The 13,009-nt window shown below is 33.7% G+C and overlaps 6 protein-coding genes across 6 annotated transcripts; 4 read left to right on the top strand and 2 right to left on the bottom strand.

Annotated features, from left to right (window-relative positions):
• Positions 1 to 40: 40 nt before the first annotated feature.
• On the top strand, positions 41 to 2,618 carry LOC130666637 (signal recognition particle subunit SRP68). The gene is made up of 3 exons (XM_057467824.1): positions 41 to 272; positions 365 to 702; positions 786 to 2,618. The coding sequence occupies exons 1-3, from the start codon at positions 188 to 190 to the stop codon at positions 2,067 to 2,069; spliced, it is 1,707 nt and encodes a 568-aa protein (XP_057323807.1). The 5' UTR covers positions 41 to 187; the 3' UTR covers positions 2,070 to 2,618.
• Positions 2,619 to 3,065: 447 nt separating this feature from the next.
• Positions 3,066 to 5,198, top strand: LOC130666641 (uridine 5'-monophosphate synthase). Its single transcript, XM_057467827.1, has 3 exons — positions 3,066 to 3,327; positions 3,402 to 3,888; positions 3,963 to 5,198. The coding sequence occupies exons 1-3, from the start codon at positions 3,187 to 3,189 to the stop codon at positions 4,748 to 4,750; spliced, it is 1,416 nt and encodes a 471-aa protein (XP_057323810.1). The 5' UTR covers positions 3,066 to 3,186; the 3' UTR covers positions 4,751 to 5,198.
• On the bottom strand, positions 4,765 to 6,487 carry LOC130666645 (cytosolic Fe-S cluster assembly factor NUBP2 homolog). The gene is made up of 5 exons (XM_057467832.1): positions 6,173 to 6,487; positions 6,016 to 6,104; positions 5,726 to 5,947; positions 5,268 to 5,421; positions 4,765 to 5,198 (listed from the first exon to the last, which is right to left on the bottom strand). Exons 1-5 carry the CDS (start codon positions 6,281 to 6,283, stop codon positions 4,992 to 4,994), a joined length of 783 nt encoding a protein of 260 aa, XP_057323815.1. The 5' UTR covers positions 6,284 to 6,487; the 3' UTR covers positions 4,765 to 4,991.
• A 16-nt stretch (positions 6,488 to 6,503) lies between these two features.
• Positions 6,504 to 9,449, top strand: LOC130666639 (intraflagellar transport protein 56). Its single transcript, XM_057467825.1, has 5 exons — positions 6,504 to 6,642; positions 6,755 to 7,272; positions 7,496 to 7,745; positions 8,094 to 8,851; positions 9,252 to 9,449. Exons 1-5 carry the CDS (start codon positions 6,640 to 6,642, stop codon positions 9,361 to 9,363), a joined length of 1,641 nt encoding a protein of 546 aa, XP_057323808.1. The 5' UTR covers positions 6,504 to 6,639; the 3' UTR covers positions 9,364 to 9,449.
• Positions 9,450 to 9,589: 140 nt separating this feature from the next.
• On the top strand, positions 9,590 to 10,776 carry LOC130666646 (uncharacterized). The gene is made up of 2 exons (XM_057467833.1): positions 9,590 to 9,749; positions 10,407 to 10,776. Exons 1-2 carry the CDS (start codon positions 9,709 to 9,711, stop codon positions 10,663 to 10,665), a joined length of 300 nt encoding a protein of 99 aa, XP_057323816.1. The 5' UTR covers positions 9,590 to 9,708; the 3' UTR covers positions 10,666 to 10,776.
• LOC130666643 (mitochondrial mRNA pseudouridine synthase RPUSD3-like) lies at positions 10,693 to 12,579 on the bottom strand. Its single transcript, XM_057467830.1, has 2 exons — positions 12,199 to 12,579; positions 10,693 to 11,728 (listed from the first exon to the last, which is right to left on the bottom strand). The coding sequence occupies exons 1-2, from the start codon at positions 12,416 to 12,418 to the stop codon at positions 10,773 to 10,775; spliced, it is 1,176 nt and encodes a 391-aa protein (XP_057323813.1). The 5' UTR covers positions 12,419 to 12,579; the 3' UTR covers positions 10,693 to 10,772.
• Between the last annotated feature and the right edge of the window lie 430 nt (positions 12,580 to 13,009).

Raw genomic sequence — 13,009 nt, 5'->3', positions numbered from 1 at the left:
TGTCTTGGTACATTTATAAAATAATATCCAGGGAGTAGAATGACATCCGACCATTTTAACTTCCACGTAGTGAAAATAAAATATGTAACCTGGTTGTCTAAAATTTTTTAAGTCTGGGTCACTACTTGTCACTAAAAATTAAAAAAATATTCAAATAAAGTAAAATTAATTATACAAAAAATAAATCATGGTGGTGGTTATCAATTCCGAGCATAATCCATCGGAAAATGAGGAATCAAATCAAAAAGAAGAGCGAGTTTTTACATTAGAAAGTATCCTTTTGTTGACAACAATTGTCTGTAATAATTATCATTAGCATATGTCATTAAATAAATTTATTATTCCTTAATAATAGTAATTTAAGTTTTAAAAATAATAAAAGACGCTCAGCAGCAACACGGTCTTCGTCATGGAGACTATCAGCGTTATCGAGGCTACTGTTCACGTCGTCTTCGTAGGCTACGAAAAGTCCTCAAGGTGCCGCAAGGTGATCGCAGACACTTCAAACGAAAAGACGTGACTGCTGCGATGGTACACGATGACAAGTTCCTCCAGGTGCCGCTAACGATGGCCGAACGGGCTTGGAGTTATGCTTTGCAGTTGAGAATTGAATCAAATACTGAGCCGAGAAAGAAATTTCATTTGATATCTAGGCTACGCAAGGCAACTACTTACGCTCTGCAGCTTCAGGAATTAATTGAGGTACGCTCGCTATTTGATGTCATTAAATAAATTTAATTAATCAAGAAGTTTGTCTTAGTTCAATAAAAATTTTTAAATTGTAGAACGTCAATTGCGATGCGAGAACTAAACTAGAAGCTCAGGCATACGTCGCTTGGATGGAAGGATCACTGCAGTTTGAGCTTCAGTTGTGGAAAGACGCGATGACGAACTTGAAAAAAGCTCAGGTAGTTTACGGAGAGCTGGCATCTGCTTTGCCAGAGTCTGAGCAAACTATTTACAAATCTCGAGTCGAAGAACTGGCCCCGAGTTTGAGATACTGCGCTTACAATGTAGGCGACGAGTCAGCAATTGATGATCTCATGCAGATGCGGGGTCAGCTGAGCGGCGATTTGTTGATGAACTTGGACACACTGATTGCCCAGACGCAGGTCAAAAAGACTAACGTTGAAGAAACTATTTGGCGTGGAAAATCCTGTGGAGTTGTGCCATCTCGTGCTACAGGTCTGTTGATCGCTGATTCACAACTGACTCAGACTCTTGCTAAAACTCAAAGCCATGAGTCCAAGATTGAGCTGCTAGAAGCTCATCTGATTGACTGCAAAGACGTACTGGCATTTGTCCGTGAGGTCTTTAAAAACGAGCTGAAGAACAAGGACGACAAGTCACCAGCCCAGCATTTGGTTGCTTATTTACAATACATCAAACTATCACGCACTTTGGAGAGGAATCTCGCGCTGGTAAAAAATGCAGAAGCTTCTGATAGAGCCAAACCTCAGGACATCGTCAGACTTTATGAAGCTGTGCTACATAATCTACTGGAAATGTCACAGCTTCTGGACGACGAAGAGTATCAACGCGAGCAGGAAGCCAAGACCAAGGGTTATCGTGCTTTCAGATGCTACTACATGGCCCAGTCGATGGCCAATCTCCAGATGTGGCGAGAAGCCGTTGCTCTTTATCAGCGATCACTTCGTCACGCTCAGGACGCCCTGAAAGACAGCTCACGTCTACCCGAAGACTTGAAAAGTGAACTCGCAAAGTTGGAGAGTTCTGTTGAAGGGGCTCAGTGTGCTGTCCATGCTCACAGTATTCTTCAGGACGAAAAAGACGAACCCGGTGCTGTTAAACAGACTAAAAGCAAAAAACCACTTTACGAAAGATTACACGAGTACCGCGAGGACCCATCACTTGTTACAAAACAACCCAATGTCTATAATCTTCCACCCCCTATGAAAAGCATTCCCTGCAAGCCTCTGTTCTTTGATCTTGCGTTTAATATGGTTGAGTTTCCAGATCTGTCAGATAAAATGGGCGACCAAGGAAAAAAAGGACAAGCTGGACTTACTGGATTCGTCAAAGGTCTTTGGGGTTGGGGTAACAAATAATCGTTCCGTATCCATTCACATATTTTTACTTGGCTATAAAAGATATATTTATAATAATTATATGTATCTCTAAAAAATATATCGAAAATTATTGTATTAATTATCTTATTCATTTATATCCGCCTCGATACTGACGCTTCGTATAGGGGGCAACTTTGCCAGGCTCGGCAGGTAGCAGCTGTCTGCTGAACCATAAAAATAATTATTGCTACAGCTTTAAAAACTATAAATCAGAAAAAATGTAAAATATGTTTTGTTTCTTAAGGTCTATAAGTATACTTATAAAAAATGATTCAAGTAGCAGACAAAGTTATGCCTCGGGACTGAGGAGGATATATCAGCAATAGCTCATAGATTATATGAATTTTATTTTTGAAGTATCAGTAAAATGATAAAACATCAGCCCAGTGAAATCTTAATCCCTGATTAAGGAAAATGATTTACTCCATGCTAAGTGTATATCTATATATTAGTCGATTCAAATTGTTTTGAGTCAATCCAAATTGTTTTTAATCATTTCAAATTGGTTTGAGTCATTTCAAATTGTTTTGAATCATTTCAAATAATTTTTCTTAATCAGGGATATATCAACTCTTGGTAGTAATTCTGCTATATCTATTTTACAATTAAGTTTTGAATTTCAATAAATAAAAAAATGTATTGTTTTTTTTTAATTATTCATTCATTAAAAATATTTCTTGTTAATTATTCAAAAGTCGACATTTTTTAAATTCTATGCAAATAAATTTCCTCTTTTTTTATCAAAACGAAAAAAATTCAGCGATTTTCTGTAAAAAATTTAACTACCAAACAGAATGTTATCAGTCTCAAAATAATTAGTATCAGAAACAATAAATAAATTTTTTAAAAAATCAAATCAAAAAAAAAAAAATAGTAAAATATTTTAGGCGCTATATATAATTAATTTTTGAATTGAAATCTTAAAAAAATATAAATTCCGTCGTAGATAAAACAGATATAGCGATAGATTTATTATGAATAAATCACGTGGCACGAAAGTGTGCCTGTTAATATTTACCAAAAAATAAATTACGCGGCACGTGTTGAACAATTCAATTACTTTAATATATTTGATAAAAATTTATTTGAAAACAAAATGGAAAGCGAATTAAAAGAACTCGCAGTATTACTTTTTAATGTTGATGCCGTTAAATTTGGTGACTTTGTCACTAAAGTTGGGCTCAGAACACCGGTTTATATTGATTTGAGGGTTATAATTTCTTACCCGAAGCTCCTGGTAAGTAAATTATACACCAAAGAAAAAAATATAAAACAATTTATCTTCACATTTTAATTTTACTTCATTTGCAGAACCGGATTTCAAGTGTTCTATGGAAGCTGGCTGATGAAGCAGAGAAAATTGACCAAGTTTGTGGTGTTCCTTACACAGCATTACCCATAGCGAGTTTGATTTCAGTCGAGTCCAACATTCCCATGCTGATAAGAAGGAAAGAAGCTAAGGCTTACGGTACGAAGAAGTTGATCGAAGGGAAATTCAAGGTTGGAGACAAGTGTGTCATCATCGAAGACGTCGTGACGAGCGGGAGCAGTATCCTGGAGACGGTGAAAGACTTGAAGCATGAAGGGCTAGATGTCACAGAAGCTCTGGTCATTATGGACAGAGAGCAAGGTGGCAAGAAGAATATTGAAAAAAGTGGAATTAAAATGAAGAGTTTGTTTACTATGACTAAACTCTTGGAATATCTTCGTGAAGCTGATAAAGTTAGTCAGGAAACTGTTGACAAGGTGTTGGAGTACTTGAGTAAATGTCAGGCACCTGTAAAGACTTTGGAAAAAGGTAACAATCATTAAATTAATTAGTTAAATAAATAAATAAATAGTGAGATAAATAATTTGTGTTTAAATTTGCAGATTCAAATGATCGACTGAAAATGGACTTTTTGTCCCGTTCAAAGCTGGCAAAAAATAAAATGGCGGGTAAACTCCTTCAGCTGATGGATATGAAAGAGACCACGCTGTGTTTAGCTGCTGACTTAACTAAAGCTGATGATATTTTAGATCTAGCAGATCTTGCTGGTCCTCACATTGCTGTACTAAAAATTCACGTTGACATTATTGAAGATTTTAACAAGGACTTTATAAGAAATCTTAAAAATTTGTCGGAAAGACATAAATTTTTGATAATGGAAGATCGCAAATTTGGTGACATTGGTAATACTGTTTCTTCCCAGTATTCAAAAGGCATTTACAGAATTTCGGAGTGGGCAGATTTGGTAACCGCTCACCCAGTAGCCGGTCCAGGAATTCTGGATGGACTCAGAGATTCTTTAAAAAATATTTCTAATGACCGAGGGATTTTCTTGATCACAGAGATGTCTTCCAAGGGCGCACTGACCACCGGAAATTACGTGCAGCAGTCTTTAGCCATGGCAGAATCATGTGATCTCGTTGTAGGCCACGTGTGTCAGTCAAGAATTTTTTCAAATCCCGAATTAATTCAACTAACCCCTGGTGTGAAACTTGACAAGGCTTCTGATGACCTGGGACAGCAATACAATACTCCGGAAGCTGTTGTAAATTCAGGCGCAGACTTGGCGGTAGTCGGTCGTGGAATCACAGAAGCTGGAGATAAACTTCGTCAAGTTATCAACTACAAAAACCAACTTTGGTCTGCATACAAAAATAGAATTGCTCAGTAATAAAATCCAAATAATCAACATTTAAAAATAACCATTTATTTTTTACTTAAAAATTAATAGATAAAAAATATAATTAATTTCTAAATTCGTTTTCTTTTCTTCCTGCCTTAATTATCCAATTACAGTTGACATAATGACACCGGCATATAATTACGCAATGCAGAGACACATGATCACTCATTAGTAACACGCAATCTACATCATCATCATCTTCATTACCAAGATATTTAAATTTCTTCACTCAAGCTTCCTTACTTTTAGTCAATTCTTCAACAAGTTTTCTAAATACTTGGGCCACTTGGCTGTCTGGCATAGTCACCAAAATACTCTGGCCTTTGTCAGCTAGTTTACCAATCGCCGGATCGATTGGTAACTTTGCTAGGAATGGAACCTTTACTATTTCAGACAATGCAAAGCCTCCTCCAGATGAAAAAATATTAGTGCATTCCTGTAATTAAATTATCAATGAAACGATTAATAAATAAATGATTTATAATTAAATTTAAAAAATACTAACAGAACAAGTTGGGCAAACAAATCCACTCATATTTTCAACGATACCAATAATAGGAATCCCGGTTTTTCGACAGAAAGTAACTTCCCTCAAGACATCATCAACAGCAACCGCCTGGGGTGTAGTAACGATGATGGCTCCGTCACACTTCACTCCTCTATTGACACAGAAAAAATTAAATAATAATAAGAGTTAAAAACATGTGATTTTTTTGCACACGAGTTATTGATTGATCACTTGAAGCTTATCAACCTCGTGACTAAAGTTTATCTACATATTAATACTTCCCCCTAATGAATCACAGATTTATGATCCTGGTAGCATGTGACTGATAATAGCACACATGTGACTTTATCACGACCAAAATTTATTACAACCTCATTTTCTTATAAAATAAAACAAACTGATAAATCAATAACGCGTTTAAATATAAATAGACTGGATATTAAATTATAATATACTTTAAATTTTCCATGACTGTTATATGTTCATCTGAAGTACCAGGTGGTGTATCAATAATTAGATAATCGATGTCATTCCAAGCGACGTCGTTCAAAAATTCTTTTATCATTCCCGTTTTTTTAGGGCCTCGCCAAACGATACTGTCATTGCGGTTTTTCAATAGGAATCCTATTGACATAACTGCCAAGCCCTTGTCATCATCAGTGTAGACTGGAATCCACCTAAAAGCGAGCAGACAATTTTCCAAAAAATGAATCAACAAAATATAAAATAAAATAGCAACAAATACCCTTCTGATGATTGGTACACATCCTTGCCTTCCAAATTCAACAGGTAGGGGACACTTGGACCGCAAAGATCAACATCCAGGATCCCGACCTGTCAATAATAAAATATATTTTAGACCAAAAGTTAATCAGCTGATTTATTATTTAAATATCAATTACCTTAAATCCAGATACTTGCAGAGCAAGAGCCAACTGGGTACTGACTGTTGACTTTCCAACACCGCCTTTGCCCGAGAGGACCATGAAAATATGCTTGACACCCTCCAACATCTTTGCAAATACTATTCTGATAAATTACTTAATAAATTAAACAGTATTTTAAAATAATTGTCATGCTCTGGGATTTGTGCACTAGGTATTTTTTTTACATACACTGCAGACTGGACAAATGTGTAAGTAAATATTATTAGTAAGTAAGTAGTAAAGTTGTAGTCATGTGTGTCGTGATCGTGGATATTAAATTTCTAATTTGGTTTATTTTTATCAAGCAGATGGAGCTGCTGGTGTTGTCATCATCCGTTGCGTAGCATTGAAATACCAGAGCAGGTGTCACGGGTTTTTGAATAATCAATAAGACATTTGTTTGCTAACTTAACATTTATGTAAACAAACATTGATGAAGAATAATGGTAAGTTTATTTGATAAATTAAATCTGTAAAATTAAATAAATTTTAACCATTACTTGAATTTTTTATTTTAATGATAAATGAGATTTTAAATTTTTAAATTATGAATTATAGATACTTTCGCGGGCAAAACCAGCCCTTTCGGAGAACAGAAAACCAGGAACACGCAAAGATGTCCCTAAGCTTGAAGAATTTTTGGATAAGCGGGATTATGCTGGTGCCTTGACGTTGGTTGAATTTAATAAGTCCAGTAGCAATGCTCAGGACACTGATATGTGGATTGCCTACTGCGCATTTCATCTCGGGGACTACAAGAGAGCCACTAGTGTCTACGAAAGTCTGAGGAAGAAAGGCAGAAGCGATGTATTTACCAACTTGGCTTGCTGTTATTTTTACTTGGGAATGTATCCGGAGGCTAAGGAAGCCTTGAATGATGCTCCTGACAGCAACCTGAAGACGCGGGTCATGTTCCACTTGGCTCACAAGATGGGAGACGAAGCTAAACTCAAAGACTATCATGGAAAACTTAAAGATGTTACTGAAGACCAGTTGTGTTTAGCTTCTATTCATTATCTTCGGGCTCATTATCAGGAAGCCATTGACATTTACAAAAAAATTCTTCTTGACAATCGGTAATAACCGTAACATTTTTTAAAAATAATAATTATTATTAATTGACATGCAATTATCACTTATTCTAATTGTCTAGTCACCAGCACAACCCATACTCCTCACACAAGTTAAGTTCCCAGTTACGTTTCCTTAAACTCCTAAAGAAGCCGAGGTATCAGTATCAATTGATGCAACAAATAATTTTTACAATTAATTACACAAACTATTTGATATTCATTGCAGAGATTACTTGGCATTGAACGTTTATGTGGCACTCTGCTACTATAAACTAGATTACTATGATGTAGCTCAAGAAGTTCTCCAAGTTTACTTGCAAAAGTATCCAGACAGCGCTATTGCGATTAATTTAAAAGCGTGCAATCACTTCCGTCTTTATGACGGCAGTACCGCTCAAGCTGAGATGAGACAGTTGGTAGAAAAAACGACATCTTCATACAGCTTTGGACATGATTTAATTCGCCACAATATTGTGGTGCGTATTTTTTAACGACCTATAGATTAAAATATATTTTTATGAATGCACTGTAAAAAATTGGGAGCGAATTCGGATTTTAATTCACTCCGTTACTCAGAGTTCCGGACTTAAAAAAAAATCACTTTGCATACGGAGTTTTTTTTCAGCGAAGTGATTTCGGAGTGATCTAGATTTCATTTAAATCCGCATTTAGTGAATTTTACTCCAAACCGGAGTTTAAATATTAAATTAAACTCCTCTTCGGAGTAAATTTCACTCCGAGGAGATTAAATAAACAGTCATCCATTCTGGATTTACTCCGCGTTCACTCGCTAATTTCTTACAGTGTATATATTTATTCTCAAGGTATTCAAAGACGGCGAAGGCGCATTGCAAGTCCTGCCGGGTTTGGTAGATGTCATACCAGAAGCCCGATTGAATCTTGTGATTTATTATCTCAAGCAGAACGACATTCAAGAGGCTTACGAACTGATAAAAGAGCTTGAACCAGCGGTACCTCAAGAATTTATACTAAAAGGAACAGTCTACGCGGTAATTGGACAAGAAACCAGCTCACGAGATATTATAAAGACAGCTCAGCAGTACTTCCACTTGGTGGGTTCATCAACTTCTGAATGTGACACGATACCAGGTCGTCACTGCATGGCAGCTTGCTTTTTTCTTTTACGTCAATTCGAGGAGGTCCTCGTTTATCTCAATTCTATAAAAACCTACTATACGAATGATGACAGTTTCAATTTCAATTACGCCCAAGCACAAGCGGCTGCTGGTTACTTCAAAGAAGCTGAAGAAGCATTTTTACTTATCCGCAGTGAACGATTTAAAAGCGACTATGTTTACATAAGTTTACTTGCTTATTGCTACATAATGAATAAGAAGGCTCATATTGCTTGGGAGCTTTATTTAAAAATGGACACTTCGACACAATCTTTTAATTTGCTACAACTTATTGCTAATACTTGCTACAAAATTGGAGAATTTTGGTATGCTGCCAAAGCCTTTGATATGCTAGAGCGTATGGATCCCTCACCGGAACACTGGGAAGGTAAACGAGGTGCTTGTTGCGGTACTTTTCAATACATTGTGGCTGAAAAACAACCCAAGTGAGTTTTTGTTGCAGTTAATTATCAAGGGCTTCCTCCGACAGTGCCCCCATTTTTTAAAAATATTTATGATCTTGAACTGTCATACCAATATTCGAATTTTATTAATTAATTTCAAAAAAATTGCAGCATTAATTGGAAAAAGGATAAGGCAGTTAAATTTTGCTGAGATATAGATTTTTTAAAAAATTACTTACAGTTGTTATCAATTAGGAGATTATAATTAAAGATTTCAAATTTTTTAAACCAAAATTCACTCACCAAATTTCGTTTGACTCCTAATTGATAACTGGAAATAATTTTTTTTAAAATTTATATCTTAGCAGTCATTAAATATTTTTAAAAAGTGGGGGGGGAGGGTCTGGAAAATTTCTATTCAATTTATTAAATTTTTTTGCAGAGAATTATTAACTGAGATAATACAGTTGCTGAGAAATACTTCAAATTCTCAAGTCGAACAAATAATTCGAGTTATGAGAAAGTGGGGAAAAGATAAGAGGATTCCTTGTTAATATATACAATATATATAATAAATCATTTGTAATTGATACCGTCCAAATTGTGTCTTAATGTTGGTTAAAATATATTTATTAATTTCAAAAATTGGTCATCTTAAATTTTTAAAAAAATATTCAATTCCCACCACCGTCATTTCACACCCTGCCGACAACTCTGTAATTTTCGGTGTTTAGGTCGCTCGCGTAATGAAAACTAAAAAATTTACCGCGAATCGCCGGCCGGCTACTCCATTAATTTTCGCGCATGTGCGTTGACGTTTAAATTTTTATGAAAACCAAAAGTACGACTAACCTATGAGTTTTAATTTTTTTCACCAATAATTAATAAATATTTAAATCATGTTTGGAAAAATGGTGCCATTGTTTTATCAATTAATACCGTAAGTTAAATTTAACCGCCAATAATAATTATTAAATTTATGAGTGTGAATGTAGCAGACAATTTAAAATTATCAAGAGTAAATAATTAAATTAAATTCTTAAAAATTGCGCATTTAAAAAATTTCGAAATTAATGCGTGGATTTTTTCTAAATATTATTTTTAAAATTATTTATGATTTTAAATTTGTCTGATGTCTGCTAAATTATGATCCTGAAGTCAGCAGACAATTAATAATTTTAGGATTTTTTTTTTAACAAATTACTCATAAAAAAAAAATACACATGTAAAAAATTGAAAAAGCTGTAGGTGCAATTTTTCAAAAAATTTTTTTTTTCATAATTTATCGTTTCTAAGAAAATTCAAAAATTAAAAGACGTCGGATAACTTCACACTCATAAATATGATCCTGAAGTCAGCAGACAATTAGTAATTTTCGGATTTTTTTTTAACAAATCAATTACAAAAAAACAAAAACTAAAAATATGCACATGTAGAAAATGTAAAAAACTACAAGTGCAATTTTTTCAAATATTTTTTTCTTATAATTTATCCACTAAAAAAAAAAACAAAAATTATTAGACGCCGGCTAACTTCAGTATCATCTCATAAATTTATAAATGTAAGCGCATAAAAAAATATTGATATCATCTCCTAGATCAATTGGTATTACAACAGCGAGACAATTCAGTACAACTTTAACTGGATTGAGAGGAGTAAGACAAGTGCCTTTTAAAGTTGACCACACAAAATGGCCATTGACGCCCGTCAGAAGGAAAATAAGAGACAACTTTCCTCACCCCAATGAAGTCAAAAGAGTCAGAACTCACGGATGGGAGACGAGAATGTCGACTCTTCATGGTCGAAAAACTTTAATGCGACGAATTTTAGCCGGTCGTTTTATTATTTCTCATTAGATTATTAAATGTATCGCAATCAGTAACTCTAATAATTAACAGTTTATTGATTATGATTATTATTTACATGTGTATAAAATAAATTTATGATGATTCACATCAGCAAATTAATTTTGCCTTACTGCTACACAATTTTCAACGTCATTGTTGGCCTGTGGGTCATCAGAACTAGGACTAGAGTTAATATTATTGTCGGTAGGCTTTAAAAATTCTTCATTGATCAATAATTTATTACAAGTCCATAAAAATTCTGGTTGGAGTGGAGCTACGATGGAAACGTCGTTTCCTTTTTTTATGAACGACGGGAGGAACATTTCCCTCAAGTGAACGTGGGCTGGAATCATCAAAGTTTTGTTCTGGGTAATTTTAATCAACCGCAATAATTCTTCGTCCAATCTAGGGGGAACATGGGCTGCGTCAACGAATGGACTAATAGCTAAAAATTTTCCCATTACATCTTGAGCTCTGGATCCATAGACTCGGTCTCCGAGGATTGGACTCAGCAAAGTGATGGCCGCGAATAATCTCACAGCGTGCCATTGGCTTGTGGATGATTTTATCTCCAGCAGAGAAGCTAAATTATGTGTGGCGGATGATAAAACTTTGAATTGAACGTTGAGAATTTTAATGTCACCTCGAACTCGTTCATTTTCAGACCACGATGATATGATGACTGGTTCCTTCTGACCTTTTTCAGGACCTTTCCCTAGTTTCATAGCGACTCTTCTTTCCCCACTAGGAAATATTGGTACTCGTCTTGTTACCGTCCAATAAGTACGCGGTATTATCCGTTTACCTTCGGCAACTCTCAAAGATTTAGCAACTGCTTCTGTTATTTTATCACTTGCACTCAGCAGTACAACACCAGATGTAAATTTTTCGGGTGTCTTTGCAATAACTAATGATTCATATCCCAATGCATTAGCAATAAGTGGTATCGCATCTGTCAATACATATTTTTTTTCATTAGGAATACCACTGATTATTGGGTTCTTTCCCTTTTTTTCTTCACCAAGAGTTCTTGCTGATATACCATAAGGTTTATTGATAGCCACTAAACCATCTGAAAATTTAAATTATATTTTTTTACCGCCAGCTCCTAGACCAACATCGAATATTATACAATTTAAAATGATCGCAGTTAACAGACAATTAACAATTTTCTGATTTTTTTTCAACAAATCAATTACAAAAAAAAAAAAAAAACTAAAAAAATGCACATGTAGAAAATTTTAAAAACTATAAGTGCATTTGTTTAAAATATTTTTTTTTATAAATTATCGTTTTGAATAAAATTCAAAATTTATTTAACGTCGGCTAACTTTAGTATCGTGATTTAAAATGAGACTGAAAGTAGCGGAAATTGAAAAAAATTAATTTCTTTTAAATAAATAAAATACTTTTAGAAAATATTGCACATTAAAAACTCGTGCGCATTTTTGAAAAATGTATTTTACTGACAAGTAAATTGTTTATAAAAATAAAAAATTGTCTACTGTCTGCTAGTTTCAGTATCATGATTTGAAAACGAACCTTTGTTATAAATAACTTGCTTTATCATACTGTCGCAAAAGTCAATTTTAGATTTCCAAGGATGTATTGATCTGTAGGGATGAGTTTTTTTGACTTTTGTCATAATATTTTTCTTTTTATCAGGATATTTTGGATTCGCTTGAGTGTGACTTAATCTCGCATAACCCAAAACACGTAGAACTTGATGATTCATCATTGATTTCGTTATAATATTCTCCATTATACTTTTTAATTATTATTAATGCAATTAATAAAATACATTGACGATATAAACAATTTATTTATCAATATTATTAACAATTACTATCAGTACTCGACATGTTAAAAACTTGTATCCAAAACAATAACCAACCTCGTGTACTAAAGCCGCGCTTACATGTATGCGCATTAATTAATTTTTTTTTATATGTAATTAAATTTGTAATTAAAAAATTATGCGCATCACTTATTCTATGGACAAAAAAATTTCAATTAATTTAAGCAACAAAATTATAATTAAAAATTTAAGATATTGAAATTGGCGCGAATTTCAAATAAAATTTTACAGTAATTTTTATATGAAAAATTTATTACGAAATAATATTCCATATAAATTTATATATATTTTGTTAATTCAAAATATCAAAAGTTATGTCAGAAAGACACGTGTTCATAAAAATAATAATAAATTTGAATTTAAAATAAGAAAAAACGGAAATTAAAATTGGCGCGAATTTTAAATTAAATAAAATGTATATTTATTATTGAATAAATAAAAATTATTATTAACAAAATATTTACATTAAAAGTATGAGTAATTACTTAATTTTTT

This window comes from Microplitis mediator, chromosome 4, assembly GCF_029852145.1.
Source record: "Microplitis mediator isolate UGA2020A chromosome 4, iyMicMedi2.1, whole genome shotgun sequence".
Lineage (NCBI taxonomy): Eukaryota > Metazoa > Arthropoda > Insecta > Hymenoptera > Braconidae > Microplitis > Microplitis mediator.
The sequence above is the reverse complement of the archived record's forward strand: the minus strand, read 5'-3'. Positions and strand labels throughout refer to the sequence as shown.